At 35.3% G+C, this 24529-nt stretch overlaps 1 protein-coding gene across 1 annotated transcript in view; it reads left to right on the top strand.

Annotated features, from left to right (window-relative positions):
* Nucleotides 1–24529, top strand: part of adgb (androglobin) — a 101565-nt gene continuing 77036 nt past the window's right edge. The window contains exons 1-9 of the mRNA XM_002936374.5: nt 1–170; nt 8568–8730; nt 9738–9830; nt 12892–12963; nt 13766–13969; nt 16278–16417; nt 18889–18975; nt 20523–20716; nt 24376–24489. Of these exons, the coding sequence (XP_002936420.4) occupies nt 97–170; nt 8568–8730; nt 9738–9830; nt 12892–12963; nt 13766–13969; nt 16278–16417; nt 18889–18975; nt 20523–20716; nt 24376–24489 (1141 nt within the window). The 5' untranslated portion in view covers nt 1–96. The remainder of the gene's footprint in view (nt 171–8567; nt 8731–9737; nt 9831–12891; nt 12964–13765; nt 13970–16277; nt 16418–18888; nt 18976–20522; nt 20717–24375; nt 24490–24529) is intronic.

The following is a 24529-nucleotide window of genomic DNA, read 5'->3' as shown; positions in this document are numbered from 1 at the left end:
CTTAGCAACCGACAGACGCGCCGCTGGCCTCTCAGCACGGACGCTGTGCCTAAACAGAGCCAAGAGAGCCTGCTCGGGATCTCCTACACCGCCACCATGTCCTCCAAACTTAGTAAAAAGAGAGAATCTGGCCACCGACTGTCATCGGCTCTGGGACAAACCCCCCGCGAGTGAGTGCGACTTTAGCGATGGTTACGGGACAAGTTGTATACAAGTGGGGGGGGAAAGCTGAGGAGAGGTTCCATTCATTTCCGGGTGGTTCTGTACTGCGGGGAAGCCTATTGCTGTATTTGTAATAGGAAATAATTACTTTCATTTGATCCGTTCTTTCTGGCTTTCTGTTCCTCGCTGAGATCCAATAACCGCATTAGTGTGTTTGTGAGCGCCTCTAACTTTTAACCATCAGTAACCCTTAGTGCTGTTACAGCTCCTGCTACATAGTAACATTGCACAGGACTTCAACATATCCAGGTCCAGCCCTAGTTTTCTCTTTTGCTTATTGTGCCCAACACAAACATTTGCAAAAAGCATTGCAGTACAATGAAGTTGAAGTCAATCCTTTTTTTTTACAGCGCAAAAATACATAAAATTCATTGGGCCCTGTTGCACTTAACCAATTCATTATTTAACATGGAATTTAATAACAAATTTTAATAAGTGTATATGGCCCATAAAGACCTGTACAGCTGACCATGCTTATGGATGGCCACACAGGGCCGCTGCTGGCCAAATGAGTGCCCTAAGCAGAAATTTACTTTTGTGCCCCCTCCCCCAAATATTATGGAAGTAAAAATAAAATAATAAAAAAAACACCTACTATAGGGGCCCCACACACAGTGCCCCCAATTGCCCCCATAGACAATGCCCCACTAGTAAGTGCCCCCAATAGCCCCCATAGACAATGCCCCCATAGTAAGTGCCCCCAATAGCCCCCATAGACAATGCCCCCATAGTAAGTGTCCCCAATTGCCCCCATAGATTGATTGAACTATCCGGGACAGCGGGATGCGCTATAACAACCAGCGAGACAGTGTTGGGGGGTATGTTATAATATATAAAAATGGGGTTTTTTTGGAGCAGCTGGGATGGTGCCCCCCTGGGAGTTGGTGCCCTATGCAGACTGAGTACTCTGCTTATAGGGAGCGGCGGCCCTGTGGCCACAGTCTGCTGTTCCATATATTTGGGCCCATATGATTGGAAAACTAAGAAGTTTAAGTAAAAAGTAAAATAATTGAAGCTCCTGTACACCTGTTGTGTGGATGTAATCTGCCTTAAATAGTTCATCAGAAGGTGAACATTTTGACAGATTAATTGTGATCTGACAGGATTAAAGGAGAAGGAAAGGTAAAAACTAAGTAAGCTTTATCAGAAAGGTCTATGTAAATACAACCATAAGCACTTACAGAAATGCTGCATTGAGTCCTCTGTCAAAAGAAACACAGGATTTCTTGTCTCTTTTTTTTGTAAACATGATGTTCCAGTGTCTGACTTTCTCTCTCAGAAACATCCTTATTCCTGTGGCCAGAGTCTGCGCAGTTCTCTCCTTTCTCCCCTCTCCTGCTCCCCCTCCCATTAGATTGCTAAGAACTTCCTTCCCCCCTCTGAGCTATAACAGCTTGACTGCAGGCAGGAAGCTACTTAAAATGGCAGCTGCTATATGAAAAGGAGAAAGGAAGGTAAAAACTAAGTAAGCTTTATCAGAAAGGGCTATGTAAATACAGCCATAAGCACTCACAGAAATGCTGCACTGACGTCTCTGTCAAAAGATTTCTTGTGTCTGTAACTCATGTGCCAGAGACACACAGCTGTCTCCTCTCTCCTGCTCCCCCTCCCTCAAGAATGCTAAGAACTCACTCCCCTCCTTAGGAATGTGGATCTGAGCCAATCAGCAGGAAGCTGACTCATAGGGGCACATTTACTAATCCTCGAATCCAAATCCCGAATGGGAAAAAAACGGATTGGAAACGAAAATTTTGCGATTTTTTTCGTCGCGTCGCGATTGTTTTGTATTTGTCATGACTTTTTCGGCGCCGTCACGACTTTATCGTATTTTGCGCGATTATTTAGTCGCTGTCGCGATTTTTTCGTATTGCGATATTGTAAACGGCGGAAAAACCAATCCAAATTTTTCGTGACGCCGACGAAAAAGTCGCGGAAAATATACGATAAAGTCGTAATGGCAACGAAAAAGTTGCGCAAAATACAAAACAATCGCGATCATTACGGAAAAAAACGCATTCGGACGCTTTCGGACGTTCGTGGATTAGTAAATGTGCCCCATAGTCTAACTAACTGAGTGCAGCGTTTCTGTGAGTGCTTATGGCTGTATTTACATAGACCTTTCTGATAAAGCTTACTTAGTGTTTACCTTTCTTTCTCCTTTAAAGCGGACCTGTCACCCAGACATGAAAATCTGTATAATAAAAGTCCTGTTCAAATTAAGCATGAAACCCAAATTCATTTTTATATTAACACATCCAAACCCATTATAAAGGCATTTAAGAATCACAGCTGTCAATCATATATTGCTTGCCCCGCCTCTATGCCTTAGGCATAGAGGCGGGGCAGACAATAACTTTAGCTTCCCATTCAGCACTTCCTAGATGTCACTGCACATCTCACTTTTCCCCTCCCTCCTCACCATCTAATTGTGTAGCCAGTGCATGGGCCTGGGCAGGTCCCCCATTCTATCACATAAACAAGATTTTGGCATGATACAAAGCTTGCCTTAATAACAGTGTCCACAAAATGGTGCCTGCCTGCTTGCTTTGATTGAGTAATTCCAAGACGGAAGGAAACAAGATTTATATTATTTATATAGAGTAAGTAAAGTTTAATTTGCTCAACTAACAATATAGAAAATAATTTGGACTTATTTCTTAGGGTGGCAGGTCCGCTTTAAGCAAACAGAGAAAGCTTCTAAAGCTGTTTACTCAGGTATGGCAATAGTTTCTGCAAAATAAATATAGCATTCAAGGTGGCACTAATGTGGCAAATCTATTGGCAGTAAAATGCCAAAATGACTTTCCTTCTCCTTTAAGCAGTATGGCCATAAATGTGAAAATAGAACTATCTAAATAAGTATAGAATAAAAACATATTCAGTATCAAGTAGAAATGGTATATGCAGGATGAACAGATACAAAATATTTTTAATTTATGGTGTTGGTACTTATTATTGCTTTAATAATGCTCTATCACCTCCATTATTGATTCCATGCTAGCACCACATGATAATATAACAAGTAGCCATCATGTCTGTTTTGCCTTTTCTTATCTATATAAAAAAAGGTTTGTGAAACCATAGGCTGAACTCAAAATGGATTGTAATTATATGTTGGCAATTCTTTGATAGGGGTTGTGAAAGAGTGCATGTACTGCATATAATGTGTGACGAAAAAAACACGTATTAAATAAGATCACAGCCTATAAGAATGAGGAGATAAGTAATAATATTAGCTCAAGACACTTTGCTATTTAAACCACTTGCAATGCCCATAAATGATTTGTCTATGAAGCTTTTCATTCAGGTCATGATAAACATTATTTAGTAGAATTAAGTCTAAAGCAACTGGACATTTTGAGTTTTCTTGAAAATGTTTCACCACTCATCCACCCATAAATGATAATTGGACTCAAATAGGGTTTGAGTCCAATTATCATTTATGGGTGGATGAGTGGTGAAACATTTTCAAGAAAACTCAAAATGTCCAGTTGCTTTAGACTTAATTCTACTAAATAATGTTTATCATGACCTGAATGAAAAGCTTCATAGACAAATCATTTATGGGCATTGCAAGTGGTTTAAATAGCAAAGTGCCTTGAGCTAATATTATTACTTATCTCCTCATTCTTATAGGCTGTGATCTTATTTAATAAGTGTTTTTTTCATCATCCATTTCAACCTTGTACATTATACATCAAACATATTGTTGTTTACTGCAAACACATATTTTTGTCACATGCCTTTGTGCTTTATATAATGTTTATAGTTGTGATAATTCCAGTTGTTATGCCTATGCACTTACACTAGGTACACTGCCCCTTAGTATAGTACTCTTAAGATGTTTCTACAGTTTGCATTCTCATTTGCTAACATATATTGCTTAGGTTACCTATGCTTTGCTCCGCATCTCACTCTGGATTCTTGGATGGGGGAACTCCATCCAAGCACAGCTTTCTGAAAAGTAAACATAATTTCAAGCAACTTTGCAATATAAATCAGTTAAAAATATGTAGCCTTTTCATGATTTTTAATATAATAATATGGGTTGGAACAGTTATGCCTAGCCTCCTGTTCTCCTGCTGATCTGGCTGACTACTTTGAGACTCTAATTCGCCTTCAGTAAATAACCCCTTTAAAAACCAATGGGGAAATGTAATAAACTTACCACTTGTCTAGTAACCAATAGCAACTAATATGTAAGTAGCATTTACTGATCAGCTACTTAAAAGCAAATATGTGTTTGGCTGCTTTGTGCAATTATGCCCTATACATTATGGGTGGATTAATGCAATCGCTGGCCCTGGGCCTTTCACTACCCCATCTTTCTCCTGCTCAACTCCTCTTCCACCCTCTCTCCACTGTGCTGGGCCTCCTGGAAATTATGGTCAACGGCAACTACCTGGGTTGCCCTCATGGTAGCCCCTCACTGAGTTTTTTGCACTGTAAACGCTCCTCTATGTGTGATTTTTTTTTTTTTTTTTACTGTTGACTTTGTCTGTATTGAGAAAAACTTTAACTGAGATTCACATAATTATAATGGTTTAACTTATGGGTACAATTGTCCATAGTTACATCCATACAACTTTATGAACCCATTTTAACTGTATTAGTAAACAATTTTACTAGATAAGCAATGTGAACTCATACTAATTAGCACAAAACTGTTGATGGATGCTTGTAGCCATTAATTAGCAACAGTTACATTGCTAAAAGTTGATTATGGGGAAAATGAAATAAAAGGTACACATTCTGCCGTTCTAGTAAACTATAGTAACTAATAAGCATTTAGCAACTGATGGTCATCTGTTTTAAAGGAACAGTAACACCAAAACATGAAAGCGTTTTAAAGTAATTAAAATATAATGTACTGTTGCCCTGCACTGGTAACACTGATCTACTATAGTTTATATAAATACCCTGCTGTGTAGCCACGGGGGCAGCCATTCAAGCTGGAAAAAAGGAGAAAAGGCACGGGTTACATTTTAGATAACAGATATGTCCTGTTGAATGGTGTTTTATATGTTATCTGCTATGTAATCTGTGCCTTTTCTCCTGTTTTCCAGCTTGAATGGCTGTCCCCATGGCTACACAGCAGGGTATTTATATAAACTATAGTAGGGTTATTTTAAACAAGCATGCAACTTTTACCAGTGCAGGGCAATGGTACATTATATTTAAATTACTTTGATACCTTTTCATTTCTTGCTGTTACTGTTTCTTTAATATAAGAATCTAATTAGCCACTAGACTTGGGCAAATGCTTGCACTGAATTAAAATTACTCTCCATGTTACTTTTCACTTAGTAGCTGTCAGCATTTTGAGATTTAAAAGTAATTGTACTGGTATATCTATTTATTAGCATGCTTCATGCATCCTTTCTGTTCATGAGACCTGGAAATCTATTGGCTTTAATAGCTTGTGGGACTGAAATACCCTGTATTCTGCATGGCATCTAATGGAGCAGGGTTCCCAGTTGATATTAAGTCTTCTGAATATGTATTAAGAACAGAGAATGTAGGCTGAGCGTCCCAAAGGATCAATCTCTGTTGGGTCATGTATTTTTAGCTGCCCTGCCTCTAAGTCCAGTTTAAAAATAATTCCCATGCCTGATTAATACATATTAATATGTCTTTATATCAAGGATAGCCATCAGCTATTTTTTGGTCAAAAATTTACTTTTCAGTGGTCAAATATATTTTAATTGTTTTTAAACAACTTACTTCAGTATGGCTTAGATTCCAACCAAAGTTCAATTACTATTTAATCAGCAAAAAGAATGCATTGTTGCAATAAAGGGTACCAGTCAGTTGTTCCTCTGTGAATCAGTTCCTGCAACAAAAAGCCCTGTACCACTATTACTATAGATTTATGATATCTTAGTTATCATCAATTTAAAGGTATTGTGTCATTATTACAGAGAAAAGGCAAAATAATCCAAAATGTTTCAAAAAATCCCCACTATACTGCAACTATATGTCTAATAAACATATAATACACAATATTGTATGCATACCAGATGAAAAACCATCTCAAAAAACAATTTTAAAAGAAATTGACATGTTTTAGCCAATATTATGACAAATACTGACACCACTGCATCAGTCATTTTACAAATACATGTGTGCTGTGTCTGCAAAATACTCTTCAGCCATATCTCCTCTTTTTAGAATATAAAAAAAAATACTTTAATGTGTGAAAAATTCTGCCATTTTTAACAGGATTTTGATACAGTAGTCCTGGGTCACCAATATTACATATGTTTGGTAAAAGAGAATTTTACACGAAAGCCTACTTGGGGAGGCCGATTCATCAACAGTCTCATTTTCATGGTTTCATTATCAGGTTTTTTTTCTGCCAAAAAAAAGAAAAAGTTATAGTGCAAAAACACAAATTATGAAAAAAAATTTAGTGAAAACTCATTGATGTAACAATAAATATTCAAAAATAGTGACCCACACACAGCAGGCTGAAAGTAATTTTCTTTAGATAATAATAGTATGCACAAAATATCACATATTTAGTTTTTAAGGGTAATATTTGTAAGAGCTTTTTTTTTAAAAACACTGGTTCATTATATACCTCTTGCTTTCGGCCCAGGAGCAAAATAATGCTGTTGGATTTATCTAATGTTGAAATTGTTTTTAGTAGAGTTAAAAAAAAAGTATAATAAAAAAGTATAATCACTAGGGGGTACTGAGCCAGATATCACCACTTCATCCCTATACAGATTGCAAACAATATATATATTTAAGACTGCTTAACCACATTTGCTTAAATACTCATACATTTGCAATTGACTTATGAATGTTGTGCCAAAAATTATCTAACTTGCTATTTTTGACTGATAATGTTTAACCTCCGGAGAACAGTACGAAGTCCACATGCTAATCATTCAAACATTATTTTTCCTGACCTCACTCTTACAACCCTCCAAAGCATTTTGATTTTTCTGCCAATTTAATCTGTATCTCGACGGGGATAAGATTTTAAAAAGGAAGGCAATAAAGGATATAAAGAGAGTGCCGGCTTGACAGACTGCGGTGAAGCTGGTTTCTTTGCAATTCGTCTGCAACAGATGGGTTTACAAAGTTCTCGCAATTGAGATAAAATTAATTTATTTTAGAATTAATCAAAGTCTTCTGCCGAGGCAAACTTAGTTCTGTAGTTCTCCTGGGGTAGATGCTGGATAAAAAAAAATTAGCAATCTGCACTGTCAATTGCATCCATTAAATGATCTCATACTCATCTGCAATATAGAGTATGTAAAGGGAAAACAAAAATAAAAAGTTACATTGCTAAATATGGTAATATTATGTACAAGCAATAAAAGCAAAAAAGTATATATAACTGTAAAATATTATCAATTCAAACTTGTGCATAGGTCTGTAGTTTCATCAAGGCAATGGCCTAGAACTAGGATGAATTATTATAAAGCACTATATGTCTTGCTGGTGCTATTTAATTCAGTAGATTATGATGAAGATTATGATGGTGAATATGTAAGGTCAAATGCATCTTAAATGAAAAAATATTACAAAATGTTATGTACTGTATTGTCAAAAACAAAAAGCTTGGAAAATGGGGTTTTCCAGATAAGCAGACTTTCTGTAATGTAGATCTCCATTCCTTTTGTCCCAATAGGTTTGTTTTTCCACCAGTATATCTTTATGTACCTGTAGTTTAGTTAGGATCAAGTACAAGTTAATTTATTATACAAAGAAAAAGGATCAAGTACAAGTTAATTTATTATACAAAGAAAAAGCTAAGTAAATTGGAGTCTATAGAAAACTAGCAAAATAATCCTTCCACCATCACTCTTTTTTAGACACAACACACACAAGATACTCAGTAACACTTACTGTATAAGCCAGCAATAGAACCTTTGTAAATGGGTCTAGAGGAACACTCAGGGACACAATTATCAAATACTGAATTGGGATACCCAAAAGGATTCCAAGCAGTACAATATTTTCCTATTTGTTAAACATTTTCCAACTGTCAGGAACATATTTTTAAGTAGGGGGTAGGAGACATAGGATTCGCAAAGAAAGGTTTCAGGCAATGCATTTTAAATTAAATTGTTGAATTCAACTCTAAGAAATTAGCCATCACTTGACAAATATCCCCTCCCCCCAATTTCACTTTTTACTATATCACCCTCTAAGGGCATGGCTGCTTTAGGCCTAGTGTGCTTTGAAACACCTGACCAGAAATTGCTACCTGCTGATTCATTATCAGCTATCAGATATTAGAACTGTAGTAAACTTGTGTTTTTTATTTATCGTGTGAACAGTACCTGCCTTTTAATTCTTTCATGGTAATGCCATATTGCTTTATTTAGCATAATGTCACTGGTTGCCAGTTCCTTGACATCATCAATTGAAGTGAAAAAAGGAAAGGTCGCAATATGGCCTGAATGGAATGATTCAGATATAAACTCGGAAAAATGGGACTCTGGAAAAGGCGCCAAAGATAAAGATAAAACAGGAAAAATTCCCGCCCTAGTAAGTAAAAGCCTTGGTTAAATGCATTATGGGCGCATAATGTGCACTCTACAAAATGACTTTTATTGTTATACCAGATGTCTGATATATTCAGTTGGATGGACAGAGCAAGACTGAGGAAAAAGATATATTAATGTATCTTTCAGTAAGTGAGCATGTTCTAACATTCAGTAATAGATGTTCCATGCTTCACTAAGGTCGTGGCCAATCACCTTAGCTAAGAAATTTTTCTTCAACTTTACAGACCGGTCTAGTAATAGAATTATGAGAATTGAAGAATACTTTTTGACTGTAAATCATTGGTGGAAGGGGATAAATGATTGGTAAGGGGTCTTCAGAATATAAGAAAAAAAGCTAATGATGTTATAAAATTCACACAGCTTGGAAAGTGACAGGAATCTTAATTTAACCTTTGTTCAGTCGCCTCCTGGTTCATCTGTGTATTTCTATTTGCTTGTATAAATGAGAGCAATTTAACCTCATAACTACATTATAGTGCAACAAGGTCAAATTGCCATGAGACATAGTAGAATGTTTACGTGGTTATATGTGGATATACATAATCCAAAATTAATCCTTTAAAAATGCAATCAATACTTTATATTAAAGAGATATATGCTGCTTCTTAGTTCTTGGTTGTACTGCTGTACAACAACTAATCTGATGCATATCCCTTCTCCCCCACCATAGCAATGCCCACATTTATCACTCTCTATTTAGTTTGCATTTGTCATATATTTGCTTGACTCTCTCACTACCAAAGTTTAATCCTGTTCCCCCACATTTTATCCTTCAAATCTACCCATAGAATTTAGATTTCATATCTCGTGCTGCTCCTGTGTTCATTATTATTTGACCAGGTCATCCTCATCTTTGTGGTTAATTTTCTGACTCTCCTAGTAGCTAAGCCTTCCTCTCCAGTAATAGTTCATTTTCTGTTCCATCTACAGTCTTAAAAAATACAGTTCATTATTCTTCCCTTTATCTTTTCTTTTTTTTTTTTGCAGCACTTTTTTGATGATCCAGAAGGGAAAATAGAACTACCATCCAATCTAAAGGTTCACTCATGGAAGCGTCCACATGAATTTATAGCAAACATGGTTAGTTTATTAACCAAACATATTGAACCCATATATATTGTAATTGCACTGTAATCATTTCAAAATCCTATCTTAGGCTGTCACTACAGAATTCACCTAGTAGAGTTGTAATCCAGTGTTCCAAGGTGCAAAGCTGGGATTTCTGACCACTTCAGAATGCACCCCAATAGCAGTTTTCCATCAGCTCTTAACATAAAAGTCACAGTGATTAATCTCAGTGTATGGTAGTATAAAAGACTTGCTGTAATACCTGTAATTCTTTAAAAGTAAAGTCTCTGCAAGTGACAAGGTATCACTTTTTCAGTGATATATGATGAAAAATCTGTGTTTTTTTTGGACACTAAAATGTCTTTGCCAAATAGTGGTTAGTTCACTAATTTATATGTAAGGGAAACTGTTTGCAACTCTACAGACTCCACTAGTAAAGAAATCTTTACCTTGATCACAATTGATTAGAGCATAAAGAATAGTAGCAGAAGAAGATAAAATAGAAGATAGGTTAGATGAAATATCTGGATTTTGGTTTTATTACAGTAGGTATCCATTTTAGCAAAATTCATTCACCCAGGTCACAATATACATTATGTAGTGGAGATAATCCTTTTCTTAAATACACTTCACCACTCATCCAAGTAGGATGGATTCTATAGAAGCCACTTGGTTGAGTGTTGAAATGTTTTCAAGAAAACTTAGAAAGCTCATTTGCTTCAGATTTAATTATACAGGTATAGGACCCATTATCCAGAATGTTCGGGACCAAGGGTATTCCAGATAAGGGGTCTTTCCATAATTTGGATCTCCATACCTTAAGTCTACTGAAAAATCAAGTAGATATTAATTAAACCCAATAGGATTGTTTTGCATGCAATACGAATGAATTATATCTTAACTGGGATCAAATAAAAGGTACTGTTTTATTATTGCAGAGAAAAAGGAAATCAATTTTAAAAATCTGAATTATTTGACTAAAATAGAGTCTATGGGAGAAAAGATTTCGGTAATTCGAAGATTTCTGGAAAATGGGTTTCCGGATAATGGATCCTATACCTGTACAAGATTCTGCATATCCAGCATTCCAATGCAATACACAGGATACTTATAGGCTCCGCTCTCTATCAGACACACACACACATATTAGATATATAAATCTTTAAGGACTACCAAAACACAGCGAGATACTTATTATATTGTCACAAAGCTCAGACACCTCACATACACAATAAGATGTCACTTTAGCCCAAAACATGAATGATATGAGCAGAACAACTAGGAGCAGACAGCTATTGCCAATGTAGGAGAATCACGATTGTAGTAACCTTCTCCTTTATGTCTAAATGGTAGGTTAGAAGTCTAATGTAAATATTTTTCTGACTACTAAATGGTAATGTGTTAAACCTGTTTCAAGAACACATATAGACAATTAGTAGATTGTGCAATGTTCATAAAGTGGTTATTAAAAGTGAGATAATACAATCTGTTTTTTTCCCAATTTATGGCATTCCTTTAAATATATTAACATGTTTTTATTATTTTCTGCATCATTGCCCAGAAGGAAAATACAGTAATGATTTCCATCAGATTCCAAAGATTGCATTTGATAATGTAGCTGTGATGAGACCAGCAAGTGTGGGTGGACCCACTCGTTTGCGCTTTGGTTCTATTACTTTTGATAGAAAACAAAAGATATATATTTTTTTTTCAGTACATGAATTTTATATAACTTTTACAGTTGTGGCATTCCTGGAAATCACTTTACCTTTTTGATATAATAAAAATACATGCTGAAATATACAGGAAAAATTCCAACAACATGCATTCGTTTTAACATGACCTCATTGCGTAAAAAGAGAATGGAAAGTGTACAAAAATCTGTAAGAAAGATTAGCAGTGTAATAAAAATTAAAATCCACAAAAGTGAGTGTTTTTAAAGGTCTGAAAGCTGAAAAGCACAATTACACATTATATAGCTATGTTTGATTTAAATAATTGTATACAGATAAAATATTGTATACAGATAAAATAATGGATAGTTAGGGACAGAATGTGAGTTTAGAGCTTAATACATAAAAACTCACCCACATTTTAATAATTCCTATGGAATTTTTAGATGTGTATTTATCTAAAAGCTAGCAGTCACCATTTGAAAAATATGCATCTAAAACTCCCATAGGAATAAAGGGGAGTGGAAGTTAGTTTTTATGTATTAAGCTCTAAACTCACATTTTGATAAATCTGCCCCTAAATATTTGTTTGATGACCTTTACTTTCATATCATTGCTAAGTTGATATATCAAGTGGAAGGTGCTGTTTTATTATTGCAAAGAAATGAATACTACAAAGAAGGAATTAATTTAAAAAATTAGAATCAATCCATATCTATGCACACAATACTTTTAGTTTTTCTTTTTTTTTAAATTCTAAATAATTTTTAGTAGACAATGAATAGTCCTCAACATTAAAAAAAAATTCAGATTCAATCTAATTTACTTAATTTAAGTAACAATTTCCACCAATTTTTACAAACCTAAGTCCCTGCCTCCATGGATCCTTTACAAAAGTGCAAAGGTGAAAGTGCGTACCCCTCAGTGCTAACTTACAGAGCACTTGGATACCAGAGTTGCTGCTCTTTGCACTGATGAAAAATCTGACAGCGTCAAGAGGCGCAGGTAACTTTATCCCTCTCACTGCCCAAACCTTACTAATAATTTTCAATTCATTCCATTATGTGTGTTTACCTTGTATTAGCTTTTTGCTGAATTCTGATTTATATACATTGGCATATTTTGCATAAATTAGTAAAACAGTGTCATGTACAGACTTAAGTAGTGGAGGAGCTGGAAAGAATTTTAAAGTTTACAAAACCAAGAAAAAATGACTGATGATTCCATTTTTTCTAATTTATTTGTACAAGAATTTGACATGTATTAGTTGCTTACTGTGTAATTAAGAATATGCTCACTGAGTGTAAAAATAGACTAAAGCAGTTGTGCTTTGGTTGTTGTGCTTTGTGTACGATTTGACCTTGAGCGTCAACTCTATTTTCTTTTTTTTCTTTTTTAAGCCTCCTGTAGTTGTGAAAGATGAAACTTCATTTGACTTGTTTTCAGCAAATGAACATTTAACTGGAAGCGAGGTAGGTAGAAAGATTTTGCTTTATCCTCTGCTACAGGGTCAAAATAGAAAAAATATAACTTTGAAAGAATTGTTCTATAACTGATTTTATTTCGTCTTATTTAATTTTAATCCCCCAAAAATTCCTATTTCCTTGATTTTTTTGTGTTTAAACCATTTGGGTAACTACATCAAATTTATAAAGAATTCTGAAAGACATCAAAAACCTTATTCTACACCAGACCTGGTAAAAGAACTTTTAGGGGCAGGTTTATGAAAACGTTTGTTTAGAGTTTAATACATAAAAACTCATGTTCTATTCATTATGGGATTTTTAGAAGCATATGTATGAATGGGTGAAAGGAATAACTCACTTTTTTAATAAATACCCTTCTAAAAAAAACTTTTATAAACCATCAAAAAAGTAATTGATATCAAAATGGTAATTGAAAGTAAAGTAATTGATATCAAAATGGCATTAGAATGGAAGCAGCATCCAGATAATGAAATGTTAGTGAAAGTCCAATACCTTGCCATCATTTTTCAATGCACTGGTACATTTCAGTGGGTTTTCACCTATTTTTACAAAATTAATACGTCATAATATTTAATGTGGGTTGAGATAAAATGACCAAATGTATTCTCTTAATAATGAATTTAATATAAATTAGTTTCTGCAAAATAATGTTTTTTTTAAACATATTGGTAAAATTAGATAATTTTTCCTATTTTGACCGCTTATATAAAGGGCCTGCAATTCTTTAACATCTATAATAACGATGCATATATTATATAATAATATATTTATTTATATTTTGTTTTAGCTTATTAGGTGGATAATTAGTGAGATTTGTGCAGTCTGGAAAATATATAATACAACCCTCATAAACAATAAGGCCTCAACGCTGGATCCACCTTCTTTGTTGTGGAAACCATGGGAACACATTTATTCCCTTTGCAAAGCTGTTAAAGGGCATATACCTCTCTATAACAGTTATGGAAAATATATTGTAAAGCTCTTCTGGATGGTAAGTACAAAAAAATGAAATCTTTTTTGTTTGCATGTATGATTTATTGTATTAACATTTATCCAAAATACATAATAAAGAACTGCATAAAGAGATATCAAAGAAACATATTGTGGAATATGTAATAAGTTATCTTATAAGTTATCTTATACTGCTGTGGGATCGGGACCTGGGGTTTTCCATATAAGGGTTTTTTCCCATAATTTGGATCTTCATACATGGGAAGTCCACTAAATAATATTTAAACATTAAATAAACCCATAAGGATGTTTGCCACCTATATGGGTTCATATAGCTTAACTAGGATCAAGTAAAAGGTACTGATTTGTTATTAAAGATAAAAAGGAAATCATTTTTTTAAAAAAATCATTATTTGCTTAAAGTAAACTCTATGGGAAATAGATTTTCTTTAATTTGGAGTTTTCAGGATAACAGGTCTCTGGATTAGGCATCCCATTGTGTTTTAAATAATGGAAAACACACCCTATATGTAAATAAGGTTTATTTCCTTGATTTTTCTTTACCAAAAAAAATAAAATAAATAGGCCTAGGTTACTCTCACTGAGGGCTCACTGAGCATGGACATGATTTTTATTAATTTTCCTTTGTGTCAGTATCACTAGTAAAGGATATAAAATTTGTTTGAGCAGTTACTTCTTATGCTTTAAGCAGTTTCTTCCTGAGCATGCCTAAACATTTATTAGATTAATGCAGGAATGATGAAGTAATATCTGAATTCTGTAGAGTTAAAGATACAACATTCCAGATTTTTAAATTATTGTTTTATTCTTGCATAGCAATGTCATGGTTCAAGGTGAAGCATTATGCCATGATGTACCCATACTGTCTGCCAGCACTGATTCTACTACTGCCCCTCATTATACCCACAGATTACTCCTCTATTGCAGAGAGCACTCACCACTCAATGTATTGGAGAAATGGAAGTTTGCAAAAACACTAACTTTAGGACACAGTTTCACCTGTCATGAAAACTTGAAAGGGTTCTTTAATCGGCCCCTTAGTGTTGTAAAGTCTTTAACTGTGAGAGAACTCTGCCCCACAGCTCTGGTAACACAATTTGCCGTTTCCCTTTCTTATTATATTCAGTTAGAAGTTCTTAAAAGTGTGGCTGTTTGGGCTAACTTGCCTCTTAGGTGATGTGAAAATGTGTGTAGGGGAGTTCTTTTGTATGGTGTGTTACATGTTGTAGCGAAGATAGTTGTAGAAAGGTTCCCCAGTAAAAGAAAAACCTGGCTTGTAAAATTCTTGGTAAATCCCCAGCACCATGAAATAGATGTCAGGAATTAACCTGGCTCATGTTTGCTGTCAGGTACACCTGTGGTCTGATTGTGTTCATTTGTTCAGGCGAGGTGTATACATTCACTTAGGTAGCAACTGGAATGCTTACACAATCTATAAGCAAATTTAAGTCAAGGGAATGATAAGGTGGCATGTAATATTGTTTATGCACAAGCATTTATACTCAGTTACTAATATAAATCCTCCATTTATTATAATTCTAGCCCCTCCTTAAATGAGCCCCAGGATACACTATATTACTTTTTTTTTATTGTAGCTATATGAAATAATGGCTGAGGGTAGTGGGTGGCTGTGACTTGCATGAAGGAATTTATGTAAGAGAAACAGAAGAGGAAAGAAACAAATGTAGAGTCAAGACAAAATTATATATTTGGTGCATTGGAGTGATGGTACAATTATTCTATAAAAGCGTGGAGATGAGATGGAAGTGAAACCTTTGAATGTGTTAGAATTAATTTACTAATGTTTACATTACTGGTGTTAACCTATGAAATGTGGGTAAGAAAATACATAAACTACATTTTTTATTTCATTTTTTGAGTGGGATTTTCATACCTTATTTTTCTTATTTGCCTCTTTTCTTTCAGCTGTATTTGTCTATATTGTGGTTTAATTTGGGAATACACCATTTAATAATATATTTTTGCAGATGTTCTATACGATCTCCAGTGTAACTATGTAGAATAAATGGTATGTTTAGGGATCACATGGCAATGGATATTTATAACTGAAAGGAACAAAGTCAGATGTAAAGTGCATTGGTTACCAAATTAGTACAGAATTTTAGAACCTGTCACACAAAACGCTTCTGCATGCGTTATAAGCTGCAATCTTGGTGACTGCTCTTCATTTAAGTACTCAAAGATTTCATTTGGCCCACAGCAGGAATACAAAGGGAGTATTTTGTGTAGGAGAGATGTAAAGCTTATACTGAATCACTCTCTGTTCTATTGCTAGAACTCAATGACTTTGAATTTTTCTTTCTCAGGGATCCTGGCGCAAAATTGTTGTGGATGACACTTTTCCCTTCAGTGAAGACAACAAGTTGCTTCTACCAACATCTACATGTGAGACTGAGCTGTGGCCTTTGCTATTGTCCAAAGCTATAATTAAGCTGGCGAGCGTTAAGTATGTTACCATTCTTTGTTTCCCTTTCTTGCATAGTTCATGGAATTTTTACATGGAAAACAAAAGGTGTAATATCTCTGGAGGGCAATTCAGTTATACTGATGAAATTAAGTATACAAAGGCTTTGCCTGGTATGGGTGTGTAGTTCTTGTGCTCACTTCCCCTCTAATCAGATGTTTTAAGAATCTGACCTTAACCTGATTTCTGGATTTGTGCATATTCTGCTTCCTCTAATCTCTTAGCCTAGAATATGACTACAATTACTGCTAATAATCAGATGGCAAAATTAGCCACATTTGCCCATTTATTAAGAGTTTCAAATGCAACTAGGGTGGCATACAGTAACCTAACCACCCTTGTACTCATGTAGGTTCTAGGTGGGGTGGAGAGAACTAAATAAGACCAGGGCATTCTTTCTGTTTCACTTCTAACCTGAAATGATTGTTCCATTGCCACCCATTCTCTAACTGTTTTGTGTGCAATGCGGTAAGCATTAATAAGCCAAGAATTCTTACCCATGTATTGTGGTGTTTACACACTGTTGTCCTTGACCTCTTTCTCCTACCCACAATAGGGAGGCATAGAGTAGTTTAAGTAAAATTATGGTAGGGTTGATGACTGATCCTTTAACTTGCACTTGTAAAAGCTGTTAGAATCTCCTCTTTTTTCCCTTTTTCTGCTTCTCTCTGGTGTTTTATACAATTGCTCCTTGAAGGTTTATATTGTAGTTTCTTTTCTTTTAGTTTTAAAACATTTAACTTGCCTTCATGAAGCTTTGTACTTTAAACATGATGTTGTTAATGTGCTGATTGGTAATACAGATAAATACAACAATGTTTATTGCTCATGTGTTTATACAAAGCTCATGTGGAAATCAGGGATTATTCTAATGCTCAATTTTAAATTACAGAAGCTGAACTGAACACATTAAACATAGTTAGAACCTAATTACAGTTTTTATTAATAATAGTGAAAAGGAAAAAAGCCCTAAGAGTATTCCTTTTAATGGTCTTAGTGCCATTATGTTTACCACCTTGTAAAACTGAAACTAGATGCCAGTGTTACGAATAAGGGAAAAATATAGAAAATTTGTATTTGCATTTTTTTGTTATTATTTATCGAGCCTGCTATTAATACACTTATAAATTTGCAAGTAACAAGCACTTGAGGGCAACTGAGGGTTTACTGCTTAATACAGTATGTGGAGAGCATTGGCAAACAGTTAAATACAGTAATAGTGAAGAAACAAATGGTTCTGAGCAGGAACAAATGCTTCTGAAAATGATCATAAAACAAATATTGACAATGAATACACATATTTGTTTATCTTTTAGTGTTTGTATAGTTGTGGAGATAAAAAATCATGTTCTGCATTTAATATAGTTTAATAGTAGTGCAGAGGTAAAATTCCAGTCTTTGCTGGTTCCTTACTCCTTCTTTACAGCAACAAATTACAAACCTGGCGCACAACTTCACTAGGATGAGCACATTCTTATGTATTCTTCTGTCTTCTTTCAATGAACATTAATTCTAAAACTAACATTTAGATTGAAATTGTAGGATTAAAGTCCTACAAGTAACAAATCGGAGGATGTTCTGACCATAATAATTGCCAGACAACAATTGTACGAAAGTGATGTCCCTGAAATGCATTGTAGGCCACCCTAGTATAGCGTCAGATACACAATACATGCACATATAGCAACATTCTGTAATCTGTCAAAAATGTTCTAACCTGTCCAATCGCCTAAAAAACCTCCATGGTACAAAAATTATCAGGATCATTTGGAGCCCACATACAGTCCAAAAATTGTGCGACTACACTTCACATGATTATATTTGGTGTGTGTATGGCCAGCATAAAGCTGCCCCTCTGCTTTCACCACCCACTATGGAAAGCAGGGGGGATGATCCCTGCAAGCAGAGGCAGACCATCATAGTTCCTTTTAATCTGTGAAATCATGCAAGTGTGTATTAAAAATATATATTTTATGATGTTCAGACTTACATAGCTTTTCTACATATCTTTTTCATCTCATGTCCCCCTTTTTCCTTTCTGTCTTTGTCTCCTTCCATGTTTTTCCTCTCTTTTTTTAAATGATTTTAAAAGGTAACGTTCTTAGTTTGTAAAGTCCTACCACTCTGGTAAAGGCAAAGGTGAACATTTCATTTAAATTCTTCCACAGTCATTCCCTTCTATCTCCCCTTAAGACAGACTGCACACTGCATTAATGTGCTCCTGTCATTATGGCTGACTACTCATTGGGAAGCAATTTGAATAACACCTATTTGAATTTCTCTCCATTTAAATAGTCAAGGTCCAGCTTCTTTCTGTGGCTTTAATTTAATAATTATCTCAAATTATAAATAATTATAGCAAGTAATAAATGACAGAGAGCAGTAAGAAATTATGTTTATATATTTTACATCTCAATTACAACATGCAATGTGTTTATATTTCTCTTGTACAGTACTAATGGGTTTGCTAAAAGAGAACTGGGAGAATTTACTGTCCTGCATTCACTGACTGGTTGGTTACCAGAGGTTATACCACTTAAGTAAGTGTAGTTCACTTTTTCTCATAACAACACTGTTTTGCCTTGTTATTTCCATGATAGTAAAATATTGCATCAAAATCTATTTTTTTCTGGGTTTTTTTTTTATTGCTTATTTTTAAGTATTTGCAGTTTGCTTCTCTGGTAATAAATCACTGATTTGCTGGATGTTATTCCAGGCAGCCTCTGGGTCTATTTATGTACTGTATATATATGTGGATTTTTATTAATATAATGCTACTTATTTATGTTGTACAGCAGAACAATAAACTAATACACCAAAAGTGCGATTGTGACCACTTGATATATCGGTAAATATTTTAGGTGTGTGAGAATAAACCTTTAATGATACATAAAATTACAATCCAAAACTTTAGGTAAATCTCACTTCAACATCCCTGAAAGTAACTTTTAAGGAAAAAATTGGGTTCTGGTTCAGAGGTAGGTTGAATAATGGCCCAGCCACAGGATGTTTCTTTATACAGTTTCTGTCAATTATGAAGAATTATGAAGAAAGTTAAAGTAACAGCAAAAAACAAATTCTTTAAGGTGAGGTTACGTATTATACAAATTTTCTGGTACTAAAAATAATATGGCTAGTCAGTTCAGATGCTAGAAGAATGGGGTCACTGTAGACATTAACATATTTTCACCTTAAGCACTTAGAATCTATGTCACTGACATAAAAGTATCAGGATGCCATCACCCCAGATTTCATGGTTCTTATGTCCCTGTAGTGCTGAGCTAAAAGCTTAATTTAATATAATTTTGGGTCTCCACAACCCTTTAGACATAAAGATCTGTGCTTCAAAATACACCCCCAGTTGCTTCCTATATTCTTTGTATTTATAGAATATAAATGTCACAATACAAGGCTGGTTAATAATTCATTCGGATTCTCATTACAAGGTAGCTCTGAGGGACCAATTCACTATATACTGTATAGTAGTGGGCCACCTGAATAGTTCAACATTTAGGGGGCTATTTATCAGTGCTCACATTTTTCTCTTTTTCTGTGATTCAAGTAGTTTTGCATCACAAATCATGAATTTGAATAATGGTTTTTAAAAAAACACAACATTTGATATTTATTAAGCAAAAACAGCACAAGCACAAAAAACTCAAATGTAAAACTTCGGGCATCTAGATGCTTGCAAGGTCATGTAGAAGTCAACAGGAGATGTCCTAGGCAAAATGTAAACTATTTAGTCAATAACAGTTTTCGACATTTTTTTTGAGCTTGTCGACCCTTTAAAAATGATGAGAAAATACAAAAACTCAAGGTATTCCAGTTTTTTTTTTTTTTTTTAATGAATGTATCCAACAGCAGGGTTTTCTTTTTAATTCCTTAATAAAAAAGGTAACATTTCCAGTTTGTTTGTTTTTTAATTCTGAGGTTATTCAAAACACAAATACAATAAGTGACAAAAAAAACCCCCATAAACTTAATAGAAATATTATATTGAAGTATATATATGCTTATAAATGATATGTATTTTAAAACTCTTTATGGCATATTTAATCATATTTTCAATATTTTACTTTTCTAGGAACAGCTATTTAAATAAAGTCTGGGATCTATTAAAAGGAATAGTTCCTGAATACAGGTTACCTGATGAAGAAAATCCCGACACTAAATCTCCTACCGCTGATGACAAATCAAAGGAAATAAAGGCAGCTGAAGTTAAAATAGATGGACCTGTTATCCCAGTCATTATAAAGCCACCCGAGAAGTCCAACAAAGGTTTAATTTATAATCGTATTTCAAGCACCTCTTTTGGCATTACTGAAGTTACTGAGACTAGTAGGAGTCCTGATTATAAAAATGCTAATGAAAAAAGCAACTACTTCTGGCGTGAATTTTATTCCTCTTTGTGCAGTTTTGGTACCTTTTACATAGCAATTTAAGCAGCCCCATTGTGAATAACAGTGTCTGTGTCTGATTGACGTTGAAACTGACTGTTGCGGCTACATGCAATGCTAAAAGGTATTTCCTGCCAGAATAACATAGTGTGTGCAGGATTAGGGTGACCTTAATGGAAAATAAGCACATGATTACTCTGTACAAGAACATTAGAGGGGATTATAGGCAGATAGGGGATGTTCTTTTTTCCCATAAAAACAACCAGCGCACCAAAGGCTACCCCTTTAGATTGTAAGAACAGAACTTTCATTTGAAGCAGCGTAAGTGGTTTTTCACAGTGAGAGCAGTGAGGTTGTGGAATGCCCTTCCTAGAGATGTGGTAATGGCAGATTCTGTTAATGCCTTTAAGAGGGGCCTGGATGAGTTCTTGAACAAGCATTGCATTGTGATACTAAAATCTACAGTTAGTGATATTGGTATACTGTATATGGTTTATGTATGTGAGTGTATAGATAGGTTAGTATAGGTTTGTGTGTGCTGGGTTTACTTGGAAGGGTTGAACTTGATGGACTCTGGTCTTTTTTCAACCCAATGTTACTACAGTATGTAACAGCTGTCTTTTTGTATTTTTGTATTTTTGTATTTTGTTCCATTCATGGAATATCTTTAAAAGATCTTTATAGACTGTCTAGTGTCTAAGTTTCCACCCTCTGTGATGTTCCTACAAATCCCTTCAAGCACTAGTAGATACAAAAAGGATACAATATATGCAGCATAGGTATTGTTTTATACCATTAGTTGCATATACTGCAATTATGGAATATTTAAAAGTTGGTTCCTTTTGCCAGTCTTGTGCATATTTCAGTTGGCTATGCATTGTAGTTATAGTGTAGTAGTATAATAGTAGTATAATATAATATATCACTCCCAACTCACCTGCCACCACTGCTACCAGTGCAGGATTTAGGGTGAAGACAAAGGAGCTAAAGTAGCAGCTACGTGGCTACTAAAATAAACAATGCTGATCATTTACTGATAATTGTTTTTATGTGTGTTTTAGCAGGGGTATTTTATTTAGTTTAGTAGCCGTGAAAAAGTAGCTGCTACTTCTAGCTGCATGTGTCTTCACCCTTAGGGCAGTGGCAGACTGGGAGATTAGAATCCCCACAATGCCATCCCACCAACAAGAATGTAAATCACCGGTGGAATGGCATACGTGATGCTACGATTTGCCGAAGTTACCCGAAATTGCCTTGAGAGGAAACTTCGGGCGACTTCAGCAAATCGTAGTGACGCATATGCCATCCCACCGGCGATTTACATTCTTTCGGTGGCATGGCATTGTGTGGAAATGGATTGGCGCCCACTTTTTCTAACACTGAATATATGGTCTGCCAGTGACTGACTGTGCAAAGTTTGGGAACCCTGACATAAAAAGTGTGAGAAAGGCAGCATTTTAGACTAATTTAAACCAAAACAAGTTCAATAGGTGAAGTCTGATGGGCTGTTGGTGGCTCCACCCACTTTTTAAAACCTAAAAATGCAGTCCCCTAGTGACCCTGGTGTTAATACTGTGAGAATGGAAGCAGGTTGAATTTCCCCATTGAAAATCAATAGGTAAAATCTGATTGGCTGTTGTTGGCCCAGCCCACTTCTAAACTTGGAACGTAGTCATGCAGTGACAAACTTTGTAAAGTTTGGAGACCCTGACATTAAACATGTGAGAATAGCAGCAGTTAAAATTTCCCCACTGAAAACAATGAAAGAAATGTGATTGGCTTTTGGCGACACTGCCCACTCTTTCTAACTTTGAGTACGTAGTCATCCAGTGACTGACTGTGTAAAGTTGGGAACCCGGGGCATCAAACCAATAAAATTCAAGAGATGAAATCTGATTGGCTGTTGGTGGCTCCGCCCACTTTTTCTAACCTTAAAACGCAGTTACCTGGTGCATAACTCTGCAAAGTTTGGGGACCCTGGTGTTATTACTGTGAGAATGGCAGCAGTTTTAATTTCCGCCAAGTCAATAGGTAAAATCTGCTTGGCATTTTTGGGCATCCAACAATCATCATATTTTCATTCAAGCTGACCCTATGACTATGTGATTCAAGTTTGGGGAGTGTAGCCTCAAAACTGTAAGATTGGCAGCAGTTTCAGTTTCCCCATTAAAGTCAATAGATGAAATTGGATTGGCTGTTGGTGGCCCCTTCACACTTTGGGTCATCCAACAAATGTTGCTGTTTAATTCGGGGTGATGCCATTATTATGTTATTCAAATTTGGGGGGTGTAGCTTCAAAGCTGTAAGAGTGGCAGCAGTTTGAAAATCTTCCCTGTCAAAGTCAAAGGGAAAATTGGGGGGTTCGGAGCGGCGCCACAAAAAGACAGGGGGCGGGATCGCTTAGAAAAGCACAAGCAACCTGCTCCACTATAGGACGAAGAAGTGTGGAGAGTTTGAGTGTTGTACCCCTAAAATTGTAGGAGGAGTAGCGTTTACAATTTAACCACAAACAATGTGTTCCCTTTGTTGTCCACACCAAAAGGCGTTATGTAAATTTTAAATGAACACTCACTTATGATGCAGTTTAATGACTGGCTGCAAAATATGTTCCCAGGTGCTCCCCTGGTGGCATATGGAGAGCTTGTGTGAAGCTCCACAAATAACCCAGCAGAAAGTGGCACAACTGCTTGCCATCTGCAAGCAAAATGTAAAACGCGCACCCACATTTACACTACATGCAAAGCAATTCTGTCACATTACCAGCAGGAACACATAATAAAGTAATCATTCTTACGTGCGTTATCCTACATGGTCTGCCTTATTCTGTGTGAAATGCCCAACTACAGGCTATATGTATGTGGGTGAAACGGAACAAAAAGTACACCCCACAGATTCAGCATCAGTTGTGGAAAAGCAGTAGTAGTGACCACAGCATTGACCTTCAAATCACAATACTAATGGGCAGTTTTAAAACACAACAGGAATGAAAGTGAGAATATAAATTAATGCATAAATTCTATACCTGCCTTGGAAAGGACAGCTTTATGTCCAGATATAAATATTGCTAAAGATGATTAAAACATTATTTAATGTTTATATCTGGTTCATTGGCATTCAGTTGGTTAGGCCTTTTGTCACAGAATATGTTTAATTTCAGTATAACCTATTAACAAAATTTGTTAGCAATCCTAAACTAAGGTATAGGAAAGATAAATGATCTTTTTACTTGTTTAAATCTGAGTTTAAAAATGACAGGGTTAAGGCTGGTGGCTAAACCATGTCTGTTCTCCCACCCACTAACTCTACCACCTTCCTAGATTTCTTCTGATTTATCATCTGATAAACACACAGAATTGAACACTATCTTAACTGTACAATATATAACTCAGTAAAAAGCTTAAAAATTACTTCTATTATACTTTTCTACTTATTGTCTTCTCTTGTAAATAGCACAATGGAATTTTCAGATTTTTTTTTGGTTTCACAAATGAGAGACTGGTTTGGCCTACATATAGTGTCTAACTCATTTTTGTTTTCCAGAACAAAGAGATACTGGAAAAAAGAAAGGAGACAAAGAAAAAATTAGATCTGCTTCTCATTCTGCACGCCCATCTTCAGAATTATCTAACCCACTTCTTCAGTCCACCCAAGACTGTAAGTAGATATTTTGTGAGAACATGTTATGTGTTCAAAA

The sequence above is a fragment of the Xenopus tropicalis genome, chromosome 5, assembly GCF_000004195.4.
Source record: "Xenopus tropicalis strain Nigerian chromosome 5, UCB_Xtro_10.0, whole genome shotgun sequence".
Taxonomy (NCBI): Eukaryota; Metazoa; Chordata; class Amphibia; order Anura; family Pipidae; genus Xenopus; species Xenopus tropicalis.
Note: the sequence above shows the minus strand (reverse complement) of the source record. Positions and strands in the feature narration are given on the sequence as shown.